Genomic DNA, 24,802 nt, shown 5'->3' with positions numbered 1-24,802 from the left:
CCCTTTCTATGCCCCTGATCTATACTAATAAAAGGGTAATATGCTAATTAGACCAGATAGACCGGACGTCTTCCAGACGTCATTCAGACAAAGCCACAGTGGCGGGGGCCGAGGCAGAGGTGGTTAGGGGCAATCAGACTGGCAGGCAGAGTGGTTAGGGGTGAACAGGCAGGCAGGCAGGTGAGCAGTTAGGAGTTAGAGGTCCTGGATTGTGAGAGGAATGTCCGACTGCCGGCAGTCGGACATCCCCTGAGGGGTCCCGGATTGGAGAGGGTGCAGGCCGGACTGAGGGACACATACCCGCCCTTCTCCCCACCCCCCATGCACAAATTTCATGCACCGGGCCTCTAGTTCTATTATAATCACCAGTTTATTCTGTTCATCAGATTATTTATTCACTTGATTTTTAGATTTACTTGTTGATAGATGTGTATTTGTTGTTCATATTTTGTATCTTTACCTTTTTCTTCTTCTTCCTCTTCTTAAAGAATACCTTTCAGCATTTCGTATAATCCTGGTTTGGTGGTGATGAACTCCTTTAGCTTTTTCTTATCTGTGAAGCTCTTTATCTGACCTTCAATTCTGAATGATAGCTTTGCTGGGTAAAGTAATCTTGGTTGTAGGTTCTTGCTATTCATCACTTTGAATATTTCTTGCCACTCCCTTCTGGCCTGCATAGTTTCTGTTGAGAAATCAGCTGACAGTCGTATGGGTACTCCCTTGTAGGTAACTGACTTTTTTTCTCTTGCTGCTTTTAAGAGTCTCTCTTTGTCTTTTGCTCTTGGCATTTTAATTATAATGTGTCTTGGTGTGGTCCTCTTTGGATTCCTTTTGTTTGGGGTTCTCTGCACTTCCTGGACTTGTAAGTCTATTTCTTTCACCAGGTAGGGGAAGTTTTCTGTCATTATTTCTTCAAATAGGTTTTCAATATCTTGTTCTCTCTCTTCTTCTGGCACCCCTATAATTCGCATGTTGGTACGCTTGAAGCTGTCCCAGAGGCTCCTTACACTATCTTCGTATTTTTGGATTCTTTTTTCATTTTGCTTTTCTGGTTGGGTGTTTTTTGCTTCTTCATATTTCAAATCTTTGACTTGATTCTTGTGATCCTCTAGTCTGCTGTTGGGAGTCTGTATAATATTCTTTATTTCAGTCAGTGTACGCTTAATTTCTAGTTGGTTCTTTATCACAACCTCGAGGGTCTCATTAGATTTCTTGAGGGTCTCATTAAGTTTATTGGCGGTTTCTAGAAAATTCTTGAAAAACCTTAAAAGTGTGGTTTTGAACTCTATATCCAGTAGTTTGCTTTCCTCCATTTCTGTCATTTGTGTCCTGTTTCTTTGTCTCCGCATTTTTTTATGCTTCGCTGTGTCGATAGAGTGGCTTTCGGTGCTAGGTGTCCTATAGGGCCCAGTGGCTCAGCCTCCCCAATTACCTGAGGTAGACACTCTTGGTGCACCCCCTTTTGGGCTTTGTGCACAGTCTTGTTGTAGTTAAGCCTTGATTGTTGTGGGTAACACTGGGAGGGATTGACCTCCAGGCCAATTGACTGTGAGAATCAGTTGTGTCTGCAGTGGGAGAACTTCTGTGCTGGAGTCACCCCTCCGGGGCAAGACTTGCTTCAATGGGGCTTTGGTGGTCACTGAATCTGCCCCCTGAGTGTTTCCTTTATGGATCCGAGGAGCTGCAATCTGATGGTCCCACTCTGACCACCGGGCACACTGGCTCCTGGATCTCTAAGGAGGTGCTAATCTAGCCTTTGCGTGAGGCTACCCAGCAGGAGCCCGCTGTGACTCAATGCAAGTGGCCCTTGGGCCTTGGGCCAGTTTGTTAGGTAATTATCAGATTGCAAAGGGCCAGGCCTTTCATATGCAAAAGCCTCCGTGCATGGCTTGGGCAGGACGGGGTCCCAGGGGATCAACAGGGCTGAGTGAGCAGTTATGGCTGCTCTCAGTCCTGCCCTCAGAGGCCCTGCTTCTCAGTGTCCTGGCAATCGCTGCAAGCACCTCCGAGAGAAAGCTGCCCTCGAGTTCCGACCGATGCCAGACAGTCCAGTTTCTCCCGTATGAGTCTGCGTCCCCAGAGACTCGCCCGGAACTGGAGCTCAGAACTTGAGACTCCCTCCCGATTGAAAAAGACAACCGTGTCCTCAGCCGCCAGCCCTCTCCGCATGTGCCTCTGTACCTCTGTATTTTACTCCCACACCGCGCCTCCTCTGAGTCTCGGTATGCTTTTCTCTTTCCTTCTAGTTGTAGAATTTCCACTCAGCCAGCCTTCCTGTGGTTTTGGATGATGTCTGTTCCGTCTTTTTTGAGGAGTTTCTTGATAATGAAGTTCCTTGAGAGTGAATTTTTCCACCCTATTGGCTTCTTATCATCACTTGAACTTTAGAAAGTCTCTTGTCTTTACAAAAAACTCTTCTCCAACTTCATACTTTTTCTAATACTTCCTCTAAGTTGTTTTCTACTTTACTGCCAAATCTTTTTGAAAGAATTGTCTACATTTGCTAGACATCTCCATTTCTTCACCTGCAATTTTCTTCTCAACCTATTTCTGCCTTGTTTCTGTCTCCACAGTTTTACTGAAAACTTTTGCTGCAGTTAGTAACAGTTGCCTATTGCTATGCAACAAATTACCCCCGAACTTATAAAAATAGCGAACATTTATTGTTTCATAGTTCTGAGGGTCAGGCATCATCTAGATGAGGTGTGTCTGTTTCAGGGTCCGTCATAAGTCTGCAATCTAATTGGCTAGGACTGCAGTCACCTCAAAAGTGACTTGGGGAGAGTCTGCTTCGAAGCTCACTCATGTGGCTCTTGTCAGGTTTGAGGTCCTTGTTGTCTGTGTGCTTGAGAAATCAGTCTCTTTGACATTTGGGTTTCTGCATAGGATTACTAGCTACATGGCACTTTGCTTCTCCCAGGTTGAGAACTCTATGGAGGAGGTTGGGAGGGGAAATAATAAGCAGAGTGTTTTTGTAACCTAATACTATAGGAAGTGACATTCTATCACTTTTGCTGTATTCTCTTTGTTAGAAGGGAGTTACTAGGTTTAACACACACAAAATGGTGGGGGAAGGAGGATCCCACAAGAGCATGAATACTGGGAGGTAAAGATTCAGAGCTATTTTCAAGATAGTCTACTATAGCAGCTTTGGACACAGTTGATTTCTCCTTCCTTTGTAAAACTCTCACTTCTTTTGGGGTCTTCAGATTACGTTTCAGGTTTTCTTCCTGGGTCTCTGGATCTCTTTCTCAGTCACCTTTGTTGAACCTTTTTCTACCCATTCATTAAATGTTTGATTTTTCTGTGGGTGATTCATCTCCTGTATTTCATTTTTCATCTGTATGTTGAATATTCGTTTTTTTCTGTCTTTAGCTTTTACCTCTCTTCTGAGTCTAAGGATCAACTAGGAGGCAGTGGCCTTATCCCCTTGAAAGTGGCCTTATCCCCTTGTAAAGCCTGAAAAGGAAAGTAGTGGCAGTGGCGATAGAGAAGCATACAGAATTGAAAGCTTTAAAGAACAAAAGACTGGGTAATTCAGTGTGTGTGTGTGTGTGTGTGTGTGTGTGTGTGTGTGTGTGTTTCTATGGGGAACAGGACAGTTGATGGAGATGGAGGAGACTAAGTTGACTCCCAGACTTTGAGATGGAAAAGGTAGGCGAGAAGCAGTGTTGTCTGATACAGTAGTCTCTAGCTATATATGGCTATTTAAATTTATAGTAATTTAAATGCGATAAGATTTAAAACTCGTTCCTCAGTTGCATTAGCGATATTGCATATTCTCAATAGCCAGATGGGACTAGTGTCCTCTGTATTGGACAGTGCAGATATACAACATTTCCATTGTCACAGAAAGTTCTGTTGTACAACACTGGTTTGCAGTTTTTTAAAGAATATATTTTTATTGATTTCAGAGAGGAAGGGAGAGGGGGAGAGAGAGAGAAACATCAATGATGAGAGAGAATCATTGATCAGCTGCCTCCTGCACACCCCTCACTGGGGATTGAGCCTGCAACCCAGGCATGTGTCCTGACTGGAAATCAAACCATGACCTCCTGGTTCATAGGTTGACACTCAACCATCGAACCACATCCGCCAGCCTGGTCTGCAGTTTTTTGTACCTACTACCTTTCCCCCAGAGAACAGTCAAAATAATAGATGGTATTCTCCAGTCTCCCAAGAACTCTGGCTCCACAATCTCCCAAGGGATTCTGTGAGTCAGACAAATCACCACTACCACCACCCAGTCATCATCAGATGTAGAACACTTCCATAATCAGAGAAGGTTCTATTGGACAGCACTGAGCTAGAAGGATGGTGATGCCATTCATTGAGCTATTAATGGCTATGGTGGGGGCAACAGGAACCTCTAGAAAGTATTGTCCAGTAGAAACATAATGTGAGCCACTTATGTAATTAAAAATTTCATGACCACATTATAGAGTAAAAGGAAACTATTAGATTTTATAATTTTATAATGTTTTTTATTTAACCTAAAACATCCAAAATATCATTTTTACAGGTTGAAACATATTTAAAAAATTACTAATGGGAAATTTTACATTCATTTTTCTTTTTTTAATTAAATCTTTATTGTTGAAAGTATTGCCTATGTTCCCCTTTCCCCCCTTTACCCCTTCTAGCTCACCCCCATCCCCTGCCCCAGGCCTTTACCACCCTATTGTCTGTGTTCATGGGTTATGTATATATGCATACAAGTAAGTAAGTCTTTGAAATCAATTGTACACTTTTATAGCATATCTTAATTCAGATGCTAGGTTTTTCTCAGAAATAATTGATTTGTATTTATATTTTATAAAATTTACTGTTGAAAAAGTAGATTCACATGCCCAACTAATTCCAGATGTGCTTAAAAGTTATCCAGTAACTGAATTGAGTATCAGTTTTTAAATTTAACTTTTATTTATTTTTTTCAATTATAGTTGATATTCATTATTATTTTAGTTTCAGGTGTACAGCATAGTGGTTGGATAGTTATATAACTTAGGAAGTAGTCCCCTGGTAAGTCTAATACTCCCCCTGGCACTATACATAGTTATTAAAATATTATTGACTATATTCCCTATACTGTACTTTGCATCCTCCTGACTATTTTGTAACTGCCAATTTGTATTTCTTTTTTTTTCTTTAAATATATTTTTATTGACTTCAGAGAGGAAGGGAGAGGAAGAAAGAGAGAGAAACATGAATGATGAGAGAGAATCATTGATTGGCTGCCTCCAGCATGCCCCCTACTGGGGATTGAGCCCTCACCCCAGGCATGTGCCATGACTGGGAACTGAACTGTTACCTCCTGGTTCATAAGTGGATGCTGAACCAGTGAGCCACACTGGCTGGGCCAATTTGTACTTTTTAATTCCTTCACCTTTTTCACCCAGTGCCCCCCAAGCTCCCTCCCACATGATAACCATCAATTTGTTCTCTATACCTTTGTTTGTTCATTTGTTTTTATTTTTTAGATTCCACATATAAGTGAAATCAAATCTGTTTCTCTCTGCCTGTCTTATTTCACTTATCATAATACCCTCTAGGTCCATTCATATTATTGCAAATAGTAGGATTTTATTCTTCTTTATGACCGAGTAATATTTCATTTTATATATGCACTACATCTTCTTTTTCCATATATATGTTTGGATATACACAGAAATTCTTTAGATCTAATAATTTCTGAAAGGTCAGATGAAGCCAGATTTTCCCTTGCATGTATACTTCTTTTCTTTCTTTGTATATTGTTTTTAACAGTGAGCATGTATTACTTTTACACACACACACACACACACACACACACACACACACACACAGAGTCACTATAAACTAAGAGCTTAAATAAAGACCTCAACCATTTACCATTATTATATGGTAACTAGAGGCCCAATGCACAAAATTCATATAAGAGTAGGCACCCCCCCCCCCCCCCCCGGCTGCTGGCACTGGCTTCCCTCTGGCACCTGGGACTCAGGCTACCCTCCGGCCGCTGGCAGGCACCCACTACCTGGGCTAACCTTGAAGCCCTGGCTTTGTCAGGAAGGTCTTTCGGAAAGACGGCTGGTCTAATTAGCATATTACGCTTTTATTATTATAGATTATTGGGCTAGGCCCTAGGCTGATAAGCTCTTTATGAGTAGCAGGAGGTTGAGGGGGAGCAGAGGGAGGACCTCTACAAGTTAAAGAAAGAAAGCACATATGTCTCTGCTTCCACCCTCAGCATGTAGCATATCAGATTTCTAACACCAGGCATTCAGATTGTATGACCTTAATCTGATGCTCCTAGAAAAATTACAGAACCATGTACCTAAAGGAGCACTGTTTTGATGTCAGACCTACCAAAAAGAGCACCTCTTTTTGAAGCAGCAATGACACTTAAAACAGCTGTTGATTGCCATTTCATTCTTTTTAATGGAAGAGTGAGAAGGTGACTAACTCAGTTACAATCAAGTTAATTGTGGTTTTTAGTAATTCTTATCTATCAGTTAATCAAGTTAATTGTAAGGACTCAAGTGTGAGTTCTCAGCATGACAAATATCTTGTCAAGCAGATACTTAGAAGCAAATACTAGGTTTTTAATCATGGATGTTCTCGACTTATATCAGCAATCTGTGGCACTTAGTTCTAGGTTGTGTAGCCTTTCCCAAAGACTCCTGTCCTCACTGATATCCTGATTTTTTAAAATCCTAAAATATTAAAAATTGTATTATAGTTATATTTTCATTTTATATCCACATCTCATCATTTTGATCAGTTTAACACAAAGTTAAAAAAATCCTACCAGACTGATCAAACTGAATGAACCAAACACACATGTTTATAAGCCCATATCCACATACTTGAATTTCAAATATCTTTGAAAACCCCCAAATTTTGTAACTAATTTGGTGACAAAACCACACCTGAACTAATACAGAAATACCAATGTTTGATGAAGGAGCTGGGAGGCACCCCCCCCCCCCCCCCCGCCCCTCCCCGCCAACCTTGTTTGGAAAGTTAGATAATGTATACTGCATATAGTATATGCATCATATCACCTTTCTTATATTTGAGAAATTCTGAATTCTGGCCAAAAAGATCTTGGCTTTAGACTTGTATTATTGGATAAAATTAAACATCCACATCATTATAAACACATCTATAATCAGGCAGAACCACACAAGGAGTTTTTAACTCTATAATATTTTATTTAAGCTAGGTGGTGAGTACACAGGTAAGAATTATACAATTCTTTTTGAATGTATGAAACATGTCCTAAATTTTAAAATTGTAAGTGAAAACTTGTAGGTACACAATGTTTTATTTACTTCCTTAAAATAATAAAAGCAGGTGAATTCAAAGTGTTGATTTTCTTTCTTAAAATAATAAAAACATTTGAGAAGCAGCAAGTTTGAAATGGTTAAAGGTCTTAAAAACATATTTTTGATCCAATAATTCTATAAACAGGAAACCAATATACTAAAATGATCTAAAATATAGAAAAAACAGCTATATTATGAATTATGACATACCAGCTTTATTAGTATAATTCAACAGAGAAATGTTTAAGTGAAATTTTTATGATTTAACATTGCCTACAAAAATATATTTACAATCCATGCCTGACAAAAAATGTTTGTAATACAGTAAATGAAAGTAGATATACATTTAACATACTCTTGACTTTGCAAATATACATATATAAGAAAGGAATGGGAGGAAATGTGTTTAATTTCTTCTTAAAAGTTGTCAAAATTTTCCAAATGGGTATATGATATTTTTTCAAAAGAAAAATGTTTAAAAAATTTAAACAGAAACAAAAGAGAAAAGCCACTGGAATTTAAGGTGAGCATTTCTTCCTTTTGGACCTGGTCTCAAAATCATTCTCAACACAGCATTTCCACCTGCCACCACCAACTGTTCTTGGCACATAACATCCCACCTATCTGTTGGTCCTAAAGGCAGCAATATTTTCATAATTTATAATAATACAGATGTAAAATGTATAATGTTATTTTTGAACTTAGTGAGCATATGGGAAATATTGTGAAGACAGCAAGATTTCCCACCACACACTAGGTATACAATGCATAGGGGGTCAGGAGATGAGGGGTGGAAGCATTATAATTATTTCTTATATCCTCCAAAACATTTGAGGAATAGCAGATTGCCAGATAGAATGGGCAAGATGGGACTTGAGAAAAAGGCTCAGAAAAAGAATTTGCAGAGCCATTAAAAATCACAATTTCTTTCTCATTGATCACGAGTCCCTTATTTTCCTACCTGTTACCATGCTTCTCAAAATAAAGTCTACCAAGGATTTTTTTTATACCACAACTCTTTACATGGATATACCCAAACGCCTTGTGTAGCTCTGTCCTGACCAGGAATTGAACCATGACCTCCTGGTTCATAGATCGATGCTCAACCACTGAACCATGCTACGGCATGGGTCTTTCTCTTTTTTTCTGGTACAAATAATACAATAATCGAACATCATTGCATGTATATTCTTGAACTTGTGAAATATGTCTTATAGAGGATAATTTTAAAAGTGAGGCTTCGAGGTCAGAGGGGTTTGCACATTTAAAATTTATTTGATAGATTCTGTCAAACTGTACTTGAATGGAATTACAATTGTTAATCTTTTCATAGAGTGCCTAAGGTAGGAGCATATTTCTTGCCCCTAGTGACATTTATAACCCTTTAAAATGAACAGAATCTTTTAAAATGTTGAAATACAGTGTTTTAAAATATTCAACTAATTTTATGATAATAAATGCTACTTAGTATTAGTATAACCCATCACAGCATATAGGAGTAGTAATTTTGAGATTTAGGTCAGAATTTCACATATAATGCTTTAAATAGCTAATGGCTGATGTATTATATTTTTAGTTAACCTTATAAATATGTCATAGCACATCTTTGTCAACCTATCCAATTGTAATTAATTTGAAGTAGATTACTACGTTGCCATTAAAGGATTTTCTACTTCTGTTTGATTTATGAATATTTGGTATTCCTTTGGAGACTTGAGTTGTAGACAGCTATTATTCTCCTTCTAATCTGTGAGGAAGGAGTGAGAGACTGCTGATTGCAGTTGCATGTTATGCTTGTAACTATTTGTGGGAAGAGTTAGCCTTTTAACATGCAATTGTTGTATGTGGAAGTATTTTTATATGTAGGCACCCATAAATACTCCAGGATTCTGAGTGGATATATATGGGTGCCTGTGGGGTCAGGCCAGGCTGGCTGGTGTTTTCTCTCAGTGTGTATATAGGTATTGAGACCAATGCTTTTCTTGTATGGAAAAATGAGTCTGGAATTTTCTAGTCTTCTTCTTTTTATGGTTTTCCTGATATAGCTGACAAGCTTGTAGTATGAATATGTAGTAGTGGCCAGGTGTGAACTCAGTTTTGTTGTTTTATTTTAAGACCTCATGGAGATTTATTTGATAATGAATATGGGAAGTAGGGTTTAGATGTTAAAATACTAAAACGGCGCTGGCTGGTTTGGCTCAGTGGATAGAGCATCAGCCTGCAGACTGAAGTGTCCCAAGTTTGATTCCAGTCAAGGGCACATGCCCGGGTTGTGGGCTCCATCCCTGGTGGGAGGGCATGTAGGGAGGCAGCCAATCAGTAATTCTCTCTCATCATTGATGTTTCTCCCTCTCTTGTCCTCTCTTAAATCAATAAAAATATATTAAAAGAAAATGCTAACTGCAAAGAATTGACCTCAACAGCTGTGCCTCTTCCCCTTCTATGCTTTTCTCTTTTGTCTCAGCAGCATTTTCCTGCTTCCCTTTGGAGGCTTTGAAGTAGATTATCTTTTATTTTCCTAATTAAATCTTTATTGTTCAGATCATTACAGTTGTTCCTCTTTTTTCCCCCCATAGCTCCCCTCGACCTGGTTCCCATCCCACCCTTTGCCCTTACAACCCCCACTGTCCTCATCCATAGGTGTACGATTTTTGTCCAGTCGCTTCCCGCACCCCCCACATCCTTTTCCCCCAGAGAATTGACAGTCCACTCCCCTTCTATGCCCCTGATTCTATTATATTCACTAGTTTATTCTGTTCATCAGATTTTTTATTCACTTAATTTTTAGATTCACTTGTTGATAGATATATATTTGTTGTTCATAATTTTTATCTTTACCTTTTTCTTCTTCTTCCTCTTCTTAAAGAATACCTTTCAGCATTTCATATAATCCTGGTTTGGTGGTGATGAACTCCTTTAGCTTTTTCTTATCTGTGAAGCTCTTTATCTGACCTTCAATTCTGAATGATAGCTTTGCTGGGTAAAGTAATCTTGGTTGTAGGTTCTTGCTATTCATCACTTTGAATATTTCTTGCCACTCCCTTCTGGCCTGCATAGTTTCTGTTGAGAAATCAGCTGACAGTCGTATGGGTACTCCCTTGTAGGTAACTGACTTTCTTTCTCTTGCTGCTTTTAAGATTCTCTTTGTCTTTTGCCCTTGGCATTTTAATTATGATGTGTCTTGGTGTGGTCCTCTTTGGATTCCTTTTGTTTGGGGTTCTCTGCACTTCCTGGACTTGTAAATCTATTTCTTTCACCAGGTAGGAGAAGTTTTCTGTCATTATTTCTTCAAATAGGTTTTCAAAATCTTGCTCTCTTTCTTCTTCTGGCACCCCTATAATTCAGATGTTGGGACGCTCAAAGTTGTCCCAGAGGCTCCTTACACTATCTTGATATTTGTGGATTCTTTTTTCTTTTCTGGTTGGGTGTTTTTTACTTCTTCGTATTTCAAATCTTTGACTTGATTCTTGGGATCCTCTTGTCTTCTGTTGGATCTCTGTATATTATTCTTTATTTCAGTCAGTGTATGCTTAATTTTTAGTTGGTCCTTTTTCATATCCTTGAGGGTCTCACTAAATTTATCGGCAGTTTCTAGAAAATTCTTGAAAAACCTTAAAAGTGTGGTTTTGAACTCTATATCCAGTAGTTTGCTTTCCTCCATTTCTGTCATTTGTGTCCTGTTTCTTTGTCTCTGCATTTTTTTATGCTTCGCTGTGTCAATAGAGTGGCTTTCGGTGCTAGGTGTCCTATAGGGCCCAGTGGCTTAGCCTCCCCAATTACCTGGGGTGGACACTCTTGGTGCACCCCTTTGTGGGCTGTGTGCACTGTCTTGTTGTAGTAAAGCCTTGATTGTTGTAGGTATCACTGGGAGGAATTGACCTCCAGGCCAATTGCCTGTGAGAGTCAGCTGGGTCTACAGTGGGAGAACTTCTGTGCTGAAGACACCCTTCTGGGGCAAGACTTGCTTCAGTGGGGCTTTGGTGGTCACTGAGTCTGCCCCCTGAGTGTGTCCCTTATGGATCTGAGGAGTTGTAATCTGGATGGTCCCAATCTGACCACTGGGTACACTGACTCTTGGATCTAAGGAGGTGCTAATTTAGCCTCTGCCTGAGGCTACCCAGCAGGATCTATGGAGAGATCTGCAGGTTCCTCTTCCTTGTTTGGGTTTTGGAGGTGCCCAGATGAGGCCCAGCTGTGAAGCAATGCAAGCTGCTGTTGGGCCTTCTTTTGGATGTTCTGGGTCTTTCTGACCCAGCTGCAGTTTGTTAGGTAATTTTAGTTCTCAAAGGGCCAGCCCATTCATATGCAAAAGCCTCAACAGGGCGGAGCAAACAGCTATGGCTGATCCTCAGTCCTGCCCCAAGAGGTCCCGGGTCTCAGTGTCCCGGTAATCACTGTAAGCACCTCTGAGAGAAAGCCGCCCTTGAGTTCCGCCCGATGCCAGACAGTCCAGTTTCTCCCCGTATGAGTCTGGGTCCCCAGAGACTCACCTGGAACTGGAGTCAGGGCCATCGGGAGCTTGTGCCTCCCTCCCGATTGCTAAAGACACCGGCGTCCTCTGTTTCAGGCCTCTTTCCCCTCACGCTCGAGCCTCCGTACCTCTGCACTTTACTTCCCCACCGCCTCTGAGTCTCACTGTGCTTTTCTCTTTCCTTCTAGTTGTAGAATTTCCACTCAGCCAGCCTTCCTGTGGTTCTGTATGATGTCTGTTTTGTCTTTTAGTTGTATTTTTGAAGTGGTTGTGCGAGGCAGCAATTTCCTGTGTTTACCTATGCCGCCATCTTGGTTTCCTGATCTGACTTTGTGTTTTAAAAATTTATTTTATACTTGTAGGATATGACTATATTTTCATTTTTTTTTAAAAAATTAAAGCTTTATTGTAGTGTGAATATAACATTTTACAGGTGAAACTAAAGCCTCCACAAGCATTCCCCTCTCACCCAACCTCCCTTTACAATATATTCCCTTCCCCTCTAATTGTTGCTGTCTCAAATTTGGCATTTCCCATGTAGGAATTATATATATGATTTAAATATGTTTTAATATTTAAATTGTGTGTATATACATATATATATGTATTTAAATATATTTTTATTGACTTCAGAGAGGAAGAAAGAGGGAGAGATAGGAACATCAATGATGAAAGAGAATCATTGATCAGCTGCCTCCTGCAAGCCCCACACTGGGGATTGAGCCCGCAACCTGGGCATGTGCCCCAACTGGGGAATCGAACCGGTGACCTCTTGGTTCCTGGGTCTATACTCAAGAGCTGAGCCACTCCTGGCCTGGTTCTTTATATATTTTGTATACAGATCTTTTATACATATGTTAGATATATTTTTTTCACCTAGTTTCGGGTTTTCCTTTTAATTTTGCTTGTAGTGATTTTTGGAGTATACTTTGTCTGTTTGATATAATTTAAATGTATTAGCTTTTTAAAAAATGGTTTTTGCTTTTTGTTTCTTATTTAAGAACACTTACTTTAACTTAAGTTTATAGGATATTATCCTGTTTCCTTCTAACACTTTTAGTAGTTTTCAAATGTGTGTGTTTGTGTATGTATGTATATATATATATATATATATATATATATATATATACACACACACACACACATATATATATATATATATATATATATTTAAAATATATTCCTATTGATTTCAAAGAGGAAGGGAGAGGGAGAGAGAGAGACATCCATGATCAGAGAGAATCATTGATTGGCTGCCTCCTACATGCCCCTCACTGGTGACTGATCCTGCAATCTGGACGTGTGCCCCCACCAGGAATCGAATCGTGACCTCCTGGTTCATACAACCACTGAGCCACACCGGCTGGGCTCAAATGTATATTTTTAAGATATATACAATTTGTTTCTGTGTACTGTGTGAAGTAGGGATGTGATTTATTTTTTTTCAAGAGTACCATTTGTTTAGATTCCATTATTGGATGTTTGTCCTTTCCTTACTGTTTTGAAATGTTACTTTTAGGTCCTAGCTGGTTTGGCTCAGGGATAGAGCATCAGCCTGTGGACTGAAGGGTCCTGGGTTCGATTCTGGTCAAGGGCACATGCCCGGGTTGTGGGCTCGATCCCCAGTAGGGGGCGAGCAGGAGACAGCTGATCAATGATTCTCTCTCATCATTGATGTTTCTTTCTCTCCCTCTCCCTTCCTCTCTGAAATCAATAAAAATATATTAAAAATAAATAAATAAATAAATAAATAAATAAATAAAATGTTACTTTAAGCATATACTAAACTCACATATATAATTTAGACTATTTGTGGACCAGTATTATACATTTTTAATTTGTATAGCTTTAAAAGGCTATAAGTCTTTATGAGAAATCCTTGGGGTTCAGATGTGATATTAGAATCTATATTTTCCCCCAGTAGTATCCAATGGGCATTATGCAGTATCCTGTAAGTACTACATATTATTTTCTCAGTGAAGTGTATGAATAATCACAGTAAGTGAGATGCATATAAAAAATAAGTGACCTTAGATCAGGTCAGGTTTTGCTCCTAAGTGAGTTAAAAAGAAAAAAACAAAACACTTTTCAGACATTTTGCCGGAACCAGTTTGGCCCAGTGGATAGAGCGTCGGCTTGCAGACTGAAGGGTCCCAGGTTCGATTCCGGTCAGGGGCATGTACTGGGTTGCGGGCACATCCCCGGTGGGAGATGTGCAGGAGCAGCTGATCGATGTTTCTAACTCTCTATCTCTCTCCCTTCCTCTCTGTAAAAAATCAATAAAATATATTTAAAAACAAAAAATAAAAAAACAAACACTTTTCAGACATTTTGGATTTTTGGATTGCAAACAGAGCATCCTGGGCCTGTAATTTATCTTGCTATTTAGGGGACATATTCCTTCTTTTTCTTTTATTTCAGGTTGTTTGGTTATTCTTGTATCTCTACTTTTCTATTTGAATTTTAGAATCAACTTTAGAGTTATGTTAAGAATCTTGTAGAGATTTTCATTGGAATTTGAAGTAGTTGGGGAAGAACTGACCACCTTTACAGTGTTTGTGTTCTTATCCATGAACATGGATATCTTTCCTTTTTTTCAGGTGTTGTTTCAGTAATGCTTTGTAATTTAAAAAAAAAACAACACGTGCTTTTTTTGTTAGATTTATATCAAAAAGTGTTTTTATGGTTACTATTGTGAATGAACTTTTAAAAAATTATATTTTCTAGTTACTATTACTAATGTGCAAGAAAGTATTGCTATTTATATATTAATCTTGTGTCTGACAAACTTGTTGGGTTTTATTATTAGTCCTAATAACTTTTCATTTTATACTCTTGGGTTTCCAGTTAGAAAATCATATCTTCAAATAGTTTTTTCTTTGGCAATCACTTTTTCATTTGCTTGGTATGGTTTCAATATTTAGTTTTTGGGAAATGTGAAATATTTATAGAATTATGTTTACTATGAAATAAATTGTGCTGTAAATAGAGGATAGAAGGGAGAGCTTCCTCAAGTGGGGGTAATGAAGTGTTTCTTAGAAGGGAAATGCTTATTATTGGAGGATTTACTGTGTTATCTTCTCATTACAGATATGGTGTAAGATATTTCTTCAAGACTGGACAGCTGAGGACCTGTTATTTCTGATTTGCCTTAAGCAAACTTACAGCCATAGAGAAACCTCACGGAGTTATATATTTTGCTCTCTGCTTTATACCTTTCCTGGTACATAAATTCATCTTGCAGTCATGTATGGAAGTGCTCGCTCAGTTGGGAAGGTGGAACCGAGCAACCAGAGCCCTGGGCGTTCACCTAGGCTTCCACGTTCCCCTCGCTTGGGCCATCGTCGAACCAATAGTACAGGAGGGAGTTCTGGAAGCAGTGTTGGAGGTGGCAGTGGGAAAACCCTTTCAATGGAGAATATCCAGTCCTTAAATGCTGCTTATGCCACATCTGGCCCTATGTACCTAAGCGACCATGAAAATGTGGGTTCAGAAACACCTAAAAGCACTATGACACTTGGCCGTTCTGGGGGACGTCTGCCTTATGGTGTTAGGATGACTGCTATGGGCAGTAGCCCTAATATAGCTAGTGGTGGGGTTGCTAGTGACACCATAGCATTTGGAGAGCATCACCTCCCTCCTGTGAGTATGGCATCTACTGTTCCTCACTCACTTCGTCAGGCAAGAGATAACACAATCATGGATCTGCAGACACAGCTGAAGGAAGTATTAAGGGAAAATGATCTCTTGCGGAAGGATGTGGAAGTAAAGGAGAGCAAATTAAGTTCTTCAATGAATAGCATCAAGACCTTCTGGAGCCCAGAGCTGAAGAAAGAGCGAGCCCTCAGAAAAGATGAAGCTTCCAAAATCACTGTTTGGAAGGAACAGTATAGAGTTGTGCAGGAGGAAAACCAGGTTAGTTTTTTTTCCGTATGTTTGCTTTTACTGTCTAAATTCATGCATATAAGTGAAATTAACCATTCTTTTTTCCTTTCTTAGGTTTTTCCCTTCTTGGTACATTTATCTTCCTGATTATTATTTAATTTAATATTTTCTATTCTCTGTTTCTTGGCTTTTCCCAGGTTTGGTCCTTTGCCTTGATTACTTTTTATTTTTTTGGTTGTCATGTCCTCTTGGGAATAATGAGGAGCAGTTCTTTCTGTGGACATTCGTGATAGTTTAACTTAAGGATGCTTATGTAATCTTTTTTTAGTTCTTTAACAAATTTAAGGTGGAAGAAAGACAACTTGGTGTGATTGTGCTTCTAGAAAATAAATATAACGAGGCATAATTATGGGCTTTGCAGTTTAAGAGCTAAGTTAAGTGCTGTCTTATCCTATATAATAAAAGGCTAATAAGCAAATCGGCAGAACGACCGGTCGCTATGACGCACACTGATCACCAGGGGGCAGATGCTCAACGCAGGAGCTGCCCCCTGGTGGTAAGTGCTGCCCCCTGGTGGTAAGTGCACTCCCACAGGGGGAGCGCTGCTCAGCTAGAAGCTGGGCTCACGGCTGGCAAACCCAGCGGTGGTGGTGGAAGCCTCTCCTGCCTCGCCTTTGTGGCAGTGCTAAGGACTCCTTGGGGGATGTCTGTGGGGAGTGGGCCTAAGCCAGCATTCGGACATCCCCCGAGGGGTTCTGGACTGCGAGAGGGCGCAGGCCGGGTTGAGGGACCCTTCCTCCCCCACCAGTGCATGAATGTCGTGCACTGGGCCTCTACTTAGATATATGAAACATTCATTTATTAATTTTCTGCCCTCTTCCAAGTTGTAGTTAATGTTTTGGCCATAGCCATTTTGCATTCATTGGTATATGACCACAAAGATGTGGACAAGTCATATTCAAACTGCAGCAGTTAAAATCTTAATTATAGTTTATGTTGAAAATATATTTAGAACTTTTATTTTTTTAGTCCTCACCCAAGGGTATGTGTGTGTGTTTTTTTAAATTGATATGAGAGGGAGAGGAAAGAAGAGAGATGGGAGGAGGAGAGAGATAAACATCGATGTGAGAGAGAAATATTAATTGGTTGCCTTCCACACACACCCCAACCTGGGATTGAATCCACAGCCTGGTTATGTGCTGTGACCAGGAATCAAAGCTACTGCTACTACCCTTTGGTACACAGGATGATGCTCCAACCAACTGAGCCACAGTGGCCATAGCTACACTGTTAACATTTTTTTAATATATTTTCTATTGATTTTTTTACAGAGAGGAAGGGAGAGGGATAGAGAGTTAGAAACATCGATGAGAGAGAAACATCCATAAGCTGCCTCTTGCACACCCCCTACTGGGGATGTGCTCACAACCAAGGTACATGCCCTTGACTGGAATCGAACCTGGGACCCTTTAGTCCACAGGCCGACGCTCCATCCGCTGAACCAAACCGGTTAGGGCACACTGTTAACATTTTTATGTTTCTCTCTAATGAACTATCTCTGTGCATATACACATACAAATTTTACATGAAGGGAATATTATAGGTGTTATACTGTATATTAAAGTCTTATGATATACTAGAGGCCCGTTGCACGAAGATTCGTGCAATAGGCCTTCCTTCCCCTGGCTGCTGGCACCGGTTTTCCTATGGCACCCGGGACCCAGGCCTTTGGTCTGGCCGCAACAGCGAGGCTTGGCTTCTCCGCTCCGGCTGCAGCGGAGAAGCCAAGCATCTTCCGTCTTCAGTCTTCAGTCATCTTCAGTCGTCTTCAGTCTTCACTCCGTGCCTGCATATGCAAATGAACCGCCATCTTTGTTGGGTTAATTTGCGTACTCATCGTGATTGGCTGGTGGGTGTAGTGGAGTGACATCATTTGCATGTTTCTCTTTTATTAGTGTAGATATCTAAATCATCGTTTTTAATGCCTGTATACTATTGTGCCTGTACCTGCTAATTTACCTAACAGCAGAGATTTAAATAAAAATCTTCATATTTAGTTTATTTTGTTCATTAGATTCCACATATGAGTGAGATCATATGATACTTGTCTTTCTCTGACTGGCTTATTTTGCTTAGCATAATACTCTCCAGGTCCCTCCATGCTGTTTCAAAGGTTAAGAGATTCTTCTTTTATACGACTACATAGTATTCCATGGTGTAGATGTACCACAGCTTTTTTATCTATTCATCTACTGATGGGCATTTGGGCTGTTTTCAGACCTTAGCTATTGTAAATAGCACTGCTATAAACATAATGGTGCATATGTTCTTTCTGATTGGTGTTTTAATCTTCTTAGGATATATTCCTAGAAGTGGGATCACTGGGTCAAATGGCAGTTCCATTTTTGATTTTTTGAAGTGATTCCATACGGATTTCTATAGTGGTTATACCAGTCTGCATTCCCACCAGCAGTGTACTAGGGTTCCTTTTTCTCCCCATCCTAGCTAGCACTTGTTGTTTGTTGATTTATTGATGGCAGCCATTCTGACAGGTGTGAGGTGGTAGCTCATTGTCATTTAAATTTGCATCTCTGTGATAATTAGTGACGTTGAAAATTTTTCCATATGTCTCTTGGCCATTTGTATGTCTGCTATAGGTTAAGTGTCTATTTAGTTCTTCTGCCCATTTTTTTTTATTGGATTGTTTTCCTTTTGTTGATTTGTTCAAGTATTTTATACATATTGAATATTAACCCCTTATCAGATGGTCATTGGCAAATATGTTCTCCCATACAGTGGGTTCCCTTTTCATTTTGATGTTGTTTTCTTTTGCTGTACAGAAGCTTTTTATTGATTTCAGAGGGGAAAGTAGAGGGAGAGAGATAGAGAAATATCAATGATGACAGAGAATCATTTGTAGGCTGCCTCCTGCATGACCCCTACTGGGGATTGAGCCCATAACCTGGGCATGTGCCCTTTACCAGAATGGAAATCGGGACTCTTCAGTCCACAGGCTGACACTCTACCACTGAGCCAAACCAGCTAGGGCTGTGCAGAAGCTTTTTATGTTGATGTAGTCCCATTTGTTTATTTTTTTCTCTTGTTTTTCTTGCACTAGGTGTTGTGTTAGTGAAAATTTTGTTACATGAGATGTGTGATATTTTGCTACCTTTGTTTTCTTCAAGGATTTTTATGGTTTCACAACTTACATTTAAATCTTTTATCCATTTTTACTTTATTCTTATGTATGGTGTAAGTTCGTGGTCTAGTTTCATTTTTTTCACATGTAGCTGTCCAATTATCCCAACACCATTTATTGTAGAGATTGTCTTTACTCCATTGTATGCTCTTGTTTCCTTTGTCAGATATTAATTGAGCGTAATGGCTTGGGTTGATTTCTGCGGTTTCTATACTGTTCCATTGATCTGTATGCCTTTTTTTTTTTCTGCCAGTACCAGGCTGTTTTGATTATGGTGGCTTTGTAGTATAGCTTGAAATCTAGTATTGTGATTCCTCCAACTGTGTTCTTCTTTCTCAAGATTTCTGCAGCTATTTGGGGTCTTATTTGGTTCTATATAAATTTTTGGAGTGTTGGTTTTAGGTCTGTGAAATATGCTATTGGTATTTTAATAGGGATTACATTGAATCTGTAGATTGTGTTGGGTAGTATGGACATTTTAATGATGTTGATTCTACCAATCCATGAACATGGTATATTCTTCCACTTGTTTATATCTTCCTCTATCTGTTTTTTCAGTGCCCTATAGTTTTTGAGTACAAGTCTTTTACCTCCTTACTTAAATGTATTCCTATTTCACTTTTTTTGTTACAATGGTAAATGGGATTGTTTTGTTGTTTCTCTTTCTGAGAGTTCATTATTGGTGTCTAAGAATGCCACTGATATCTAGATGTTAATTTTGTATCTTGCTACATTTCCAAAATCCTTTATTAAATTTACCTTTTTTTAGTGGAGTCCTTGTGGTTTTCTGTGTACAATATCATGTCATCTGCAAATAATGACAGTTTTACTTACTCCTTTCCAATTTGGATGCCTTTTATGTTTTCTTCTTGTCTGTTCACTGTTGCTAGGACCTCCAGTACTATCCTATATAATAAAACCCTAATATGCAAATCGACTGAACAGCAGAATGGCCAGTCGCTATGATGTGCACTGATCACCATGGGGCAGATGCTCAATGCAGGAGATGCTACCTGGTGGTCAGTGCGCTCCCACAGGGGGAGTGCTGCTCAGCCAGAAGCTAGGCTCACGGCTGGCGAAACCAGTGGTGGTGGTGGGAGCTTCTCTTGCCTCCGCAGCAGTGCTAAGGACCCTTTGGGGGATGTCCAACTGCTGACTTAGGCTCACTGCGGGCCCACTAAGCTGGCAGTTGGACATCCCCCGAGGGGTCCAGGACTGGGAGAGGGCACAGGCTGGGCTGAGAAACCCCCCTCCCCACCTCCAGTGCACTAAAGTCGTGCACCAGGCCTCTAGTCTAAATATATAAAAGGCTAATATGCTAAGTGTCTGACTGGCTGCTGTGATATGCACTGACCACCAGGGGGCAGATGCTCAGTGCAGGTGTTGCTGTGATGTGCACTAGCCATTTACAGAGAAACGACACCGCGCACCATGCGCTCACAAAGCAATACTTGGGTTCCCCCAAGTGGGACACAGGCCTCACCACCACCTCAGAGTGATAGCCCACCAAATGGCAGCCAATGCTGCTGAGACCCCATGGTGCAAAATGTGGCCCACAGCCCAGAAACGGTGGCTGTGGGTGCCGGGTAATGACGTCATGTAGCAACTCCCGGCTTCCTCTCCCTAGCGACAGGCCATTTAACAATAAACAGCACCGGGGACCTGGCTCCACAAAGCAACACTCGGCTTCCCCCAAGTGGGACACAGGCCCTGCCACCACCCCGGAGTGACACCCCACCAAATTGCAGCCAATGCTGCCAAGACTGCATGGTGCAAAATGTGGCCTACAGCCCAGCCCAGCTCGGAAATGGTCGCTGTAGGTGCCAGGCAATGATGTCATGTAGCAACGCTCAGCTTCCTTTCCCTAGCTACTAGCCTCCTTGGAGTTTCTTCAGCCCAGGAGCCCAACTTGCTTTATAGCCAGGTGGAAACATTTTACAGTTCAACCAAATGTTTGTGAAGTGTTTTCACATGCTTCATCTCATTTGATCCTCACAGAAGTCCTGGAGTAGGTAGATAGGAGACTGTAGAATCCTATTTTCTTTTTATTAGCAAAAACAATAGAGATTTAGAAAGTTTAGAAACTTGACCCAACTAAGAAAAAGTAAAAATTGGTGGACCTTGAAAATGACTTCAGGTTTTCTCATTGCGCAGAATATAGTCAAACACTGCTACAGTTAAATAATTTACCCTTTCTCCCTGTGTGATCTACAATAATAATCTGCTTCGTGTTGATATTTACTGCTGTTTTGCTGACAGTTACCTGAAAGAGAAATTGAGGTGCTTCATGGGGCTGGGGAAAGTTTAGCTAAACCAGAAAGCAGTCTAATTAAGCAAGTTTAAATATAAAAGGCTAAGTTGACTCACATATGCGTGATACATATAAAGCTCTCACTGGCGCCAATTGCACGCGTGTGTTTTGATCTGTCATTGTCGATCGTGAATTTGGTTGACACTTCTATTTTTTTTATTTTATTTTATTTTCTTTATTAAGGTATTAGATATTTGTCCTTATCCCCCCCTTACTCCCCCTCCCCCCCCCCCACTCATGCCCTCCCCTCCCTGGTGTCTGTGTCCATTGGTTATGCTTATATGCATGCATACACGTCCTTTGGTTGATCTCTCCCCCTTACCCCCACCCTCCCCTTCCTTCCCTCTGAGGTTTGACGGTCTGATCGATGCTTCTCTGTCTCTGGATCTGTTTTTGTTCATCAATTTATGTTGTTCATTATATTCCACAAATGAGTGAGATCATGCAATATTTATCTTTCTCTGACTGACTTATTTTGCTTCGCATAATGCTCTCCAGGTCCATCCATGCTGTTGCAAATGGTAGGAGTTCCTTCCTTTTTACAGCAGCATAGTATTCTATTGTGTAGATAGATATGCCACAGTTTTTAATCTACTCATTTGCTGATAGGCACTTAGGCTGCTTCCAAATCTTAGCTATTGTAAATAGTGCTGCTATGAACATAGGTGTGCATATATCTTTTCTGATTGGTGTTCTGGTTTCTTGGGATATATTCCTAGAAGTGGGATCACTGGGTTAAATGGGAGTTCCATTTTTAATTTTTTGAGGAAACTCCATGCTGTTCTCCACAGAGGCTGCACCAGTCTGCATTCCCACCATCAGTGCACGAGGGTTCCTTTTTCTTCGCATCCTCGCTAGCACTTGTCATTTGTTCATTTGTTGATGATAGCCATTCTGACAGGTGTGAGATGGTACCTCATTGTCGTTTTCATTTGCATCTTTCAAATGATTAGTGACTTTGAGCATGTTTTCATATGTCTCTTGGCCTTCCTTATGTCTTCTTTTGAAAAGTATCTATTTAGGTCCATTGCCCATTTTTCGATTGGGTTATCTTCCTTTTGTTAAGTTGTATGAGTTCCCTGTAAATGTTGGAGATTAAACCGTTATTGGAGATAACATTTGCAAATATATTCTCCCATGCAGTGGGCTTTTTTGTTGTTTTTTGATGGTTTCTTTTGCTGTGCAGAAGCTTTCTATTTTGATGTAGTCCCATTTGTTTATTTTCTCTTTAGTTTCTATTGCCATAGGATCTGCATTGGTGAAGAAATTGCTTTGACATATGTCTGAGATTTTGCTGCCTGTGGATTCTGCTAAGATTTTTATGGTTTTCTGTCTTATGTTTAAGTCCTTTATCCATTTTTAGTTTATTTTTGTGTATGGTATAAGTTGGTGGTCTAGTTTCATTTTTTTGCATGTATTTGTCCAGTTTTCCCAATACCATTTATTGAAGAGACTGTCTTGACTCCATTGTATGCTCTTGCTGCCTTTGTCAAGTATTAATTGAGCATAGTGGATTTGGTCGATTTCTGGGTTCTCTATTCTATTCCATTGGTCTGTATGTCTGTTCTTGTGCCAGTACCAAGCAGTTTTGAGAACAGTGGCTTTGTAATACAGCTTGATATCTTGTACTGAGATCCTTCCTACTTTGTTCTTCTTTCTCAGGATTGCTGCAGCTATTTGGGGTCTTTTTTTTTTTTCTAGATGAATTTTTGGAGAGTTCGTTCTAGGTCTGTGAAATATGTCATTGGTATTTTAATGGGGAGTTCATTGAATCTATAGATTGTTTTGGGTAGTATGGACATTTTAATGATGTTGATTCTACCAATCCATGAACACGGTTATCTTCTTGCATCTGTTTATGTCTTCCTCTATCTCCTTTTTTATTGTCTTGTAGTTTTCCAAGTACAAGTCTTTTACCTCCTTAGTTAAGTTTATTTCTAGGTATCTTAATTTTTTTGGTGCAATGGTAAATGGGATTTTTTAAAATCTCTTTCTGTAAGTTCACTATTGGTGTATAAAAATGCCATAGATTTCTTGGTGTTAATTTTGTATCCTGCTACATTGCCAAACACATTTATTAAGTCTAGTAGTTTTTTGATGGAGTCTTTAGGGTTTCCTATGTACAGTATCTTGTCATCTGTGAATAATGACAGTTTTACATCTTCTTTTCCAATTTGGATACCTTTTATTTCTTTTTGTCTAATTGCTGTGGCTAGCACTTCCAGTACTATGTCAAACAGGAGTGATAAAAGTAGGCATCCCTGTCTTTTTCCTCTTCTTAGGTGAAATGGTTTTAGTTTTTGCCCATTGAGTATGATGTTGGCTGTAGGTTTGTCATATAAGGCTTTTATTATGTTGAGGTATGATCCCTCTATTCCCACTTTGCTGAGGGTTTTTATCAAGAAAGGGTGTTGGATTTTGTCAAATGCTTTTTCTGCATCAATTGATATGACTGTGATTTTTATCTTTCAATTTGTTTATGTGATGTATCACATTTATTGATCTGTGGAAATTGTACTATCCTTGCATCCCCAGGATAAATCCTACTTGGTCATGATGTGTAATCTTTCTGATGTAATGCTGGATCCGATTTGCTAGAATTTTGGTGAAGGCCTTGTTGGGGGTGGGCTAGATGGGGTCAATGGGAAAAGAGGAGACAAATCAACAATAAAGATAAAAAATAAGAAATGATTGATCAAATCTTGATATTTATTTGATGGTACAGTATGAATTCATTTGAATCAGAGATTTCACAATAATTAGTAATGATGATAATTTTATTCTTTCTTGGATATAACCTTAATCTACTTTGCTTTTAATTTTTTAAAAAAATATTTTTATTGATTTCAGAGAGGAAGGGAGAGCGAGAGAAAAACAGAAACAACAATGATGAGAGAGAATTACTGATTCTGCCACCCCCCCCCGCATGCCTCCCAATGGGGATCGAGCCCACACCAGAAATTGAACTGTGACCTCTGGGTTCATAGGTCTACACTCAATCACTGAACCACGCCAGTCGGATGCTTTTACTTTTTAAAAATTAAAGTATAGTTAACATACAAAATGCTTTAACCAGTGACTAAATTTAATTTGTCACTACACAGAATCTAAACGTTTGATTATTATACTTGAATTTGTAAGCCTTCTAGAGACCCAGCCTTTTTAAATAAGAGGAAATGCTTTTAAAAAGTATTCCTCAGGAAGTTCTTTGAATAAGACTTAAAAAATGTGAAAAGAAGAAAAGAAAAAAGAACTAAAATAGATCCCAGTGTTCAATATTAAAAGTAAGAACAGGGATTCCTAAATCTTGGCTTGGATACATCATTATCAACAGATAATATTTACTTAAAATATAGATTCTCAGGCATTACTGTATACCAACTAAGTAAATATCTGGGAGATGGAATCCAGGAACTTATATTTTAAGTAAGCTTATCTGGTGGTTCTGAAAAACCCAAAAAATCTAATTCAGGATTAATTTCGAAGAACTGTCATGTAGTCTTATTCAAATTCATAAGAGCGTCAATAGAAGAAACTTACATACACGGAAAAAGCAGGTGCTTGCTCTCAATGGTGACCTGCTGGGCAGAGATCCACACCCTCCTAGGACAGGGTCTCTTTTGTAT

The 24,802-nt window shown here is 39.6% G+C and overlaps 1 protein-coding gene across 1 annotated transcript in view; it reads left to right on the top strand.

Annotated features, from left to right (window-relative positions):
• The window catches only part of ERC1 (ELKS/RAB6-interacting/CAST family member 1), a 443,495-nt gene that overhangs the window by 7,104 nt on the left and 411,589 nt on the right, over window positions 1–24,802 (top strand). Inside the window, exon 2 of the mRNA XM_081083645.1 lies at window positions 14,872–15,696. Within this exon, the coding sequence (XP_080939771.1) occupies window positions 15,028–15,696 (669 nt within the window). The 5' untranslated portion in view covers window positions 14,872–15,027. The remainder of the gene's footprint in view (window positions 1–14,871; window positions 15,697–24,802) is intronic.

Source organism: Myotis nattereri (genome assembly GCF_964212035.1).
Source record: "Myotis nattereri genome assembly, chromosome: 2".
In the NCBI taxonomy this organism is placed as follows: Eukaryota; Metazoa; Chordata; class Mammalia; order Chiroptera; family Vespertilionidae; genus Myotis; species Myotis nattereri.
Note: the sequence above shows the minus strand (reverse complement) of the source record. Positions and strands in the feature narration are given on the sequence as shown.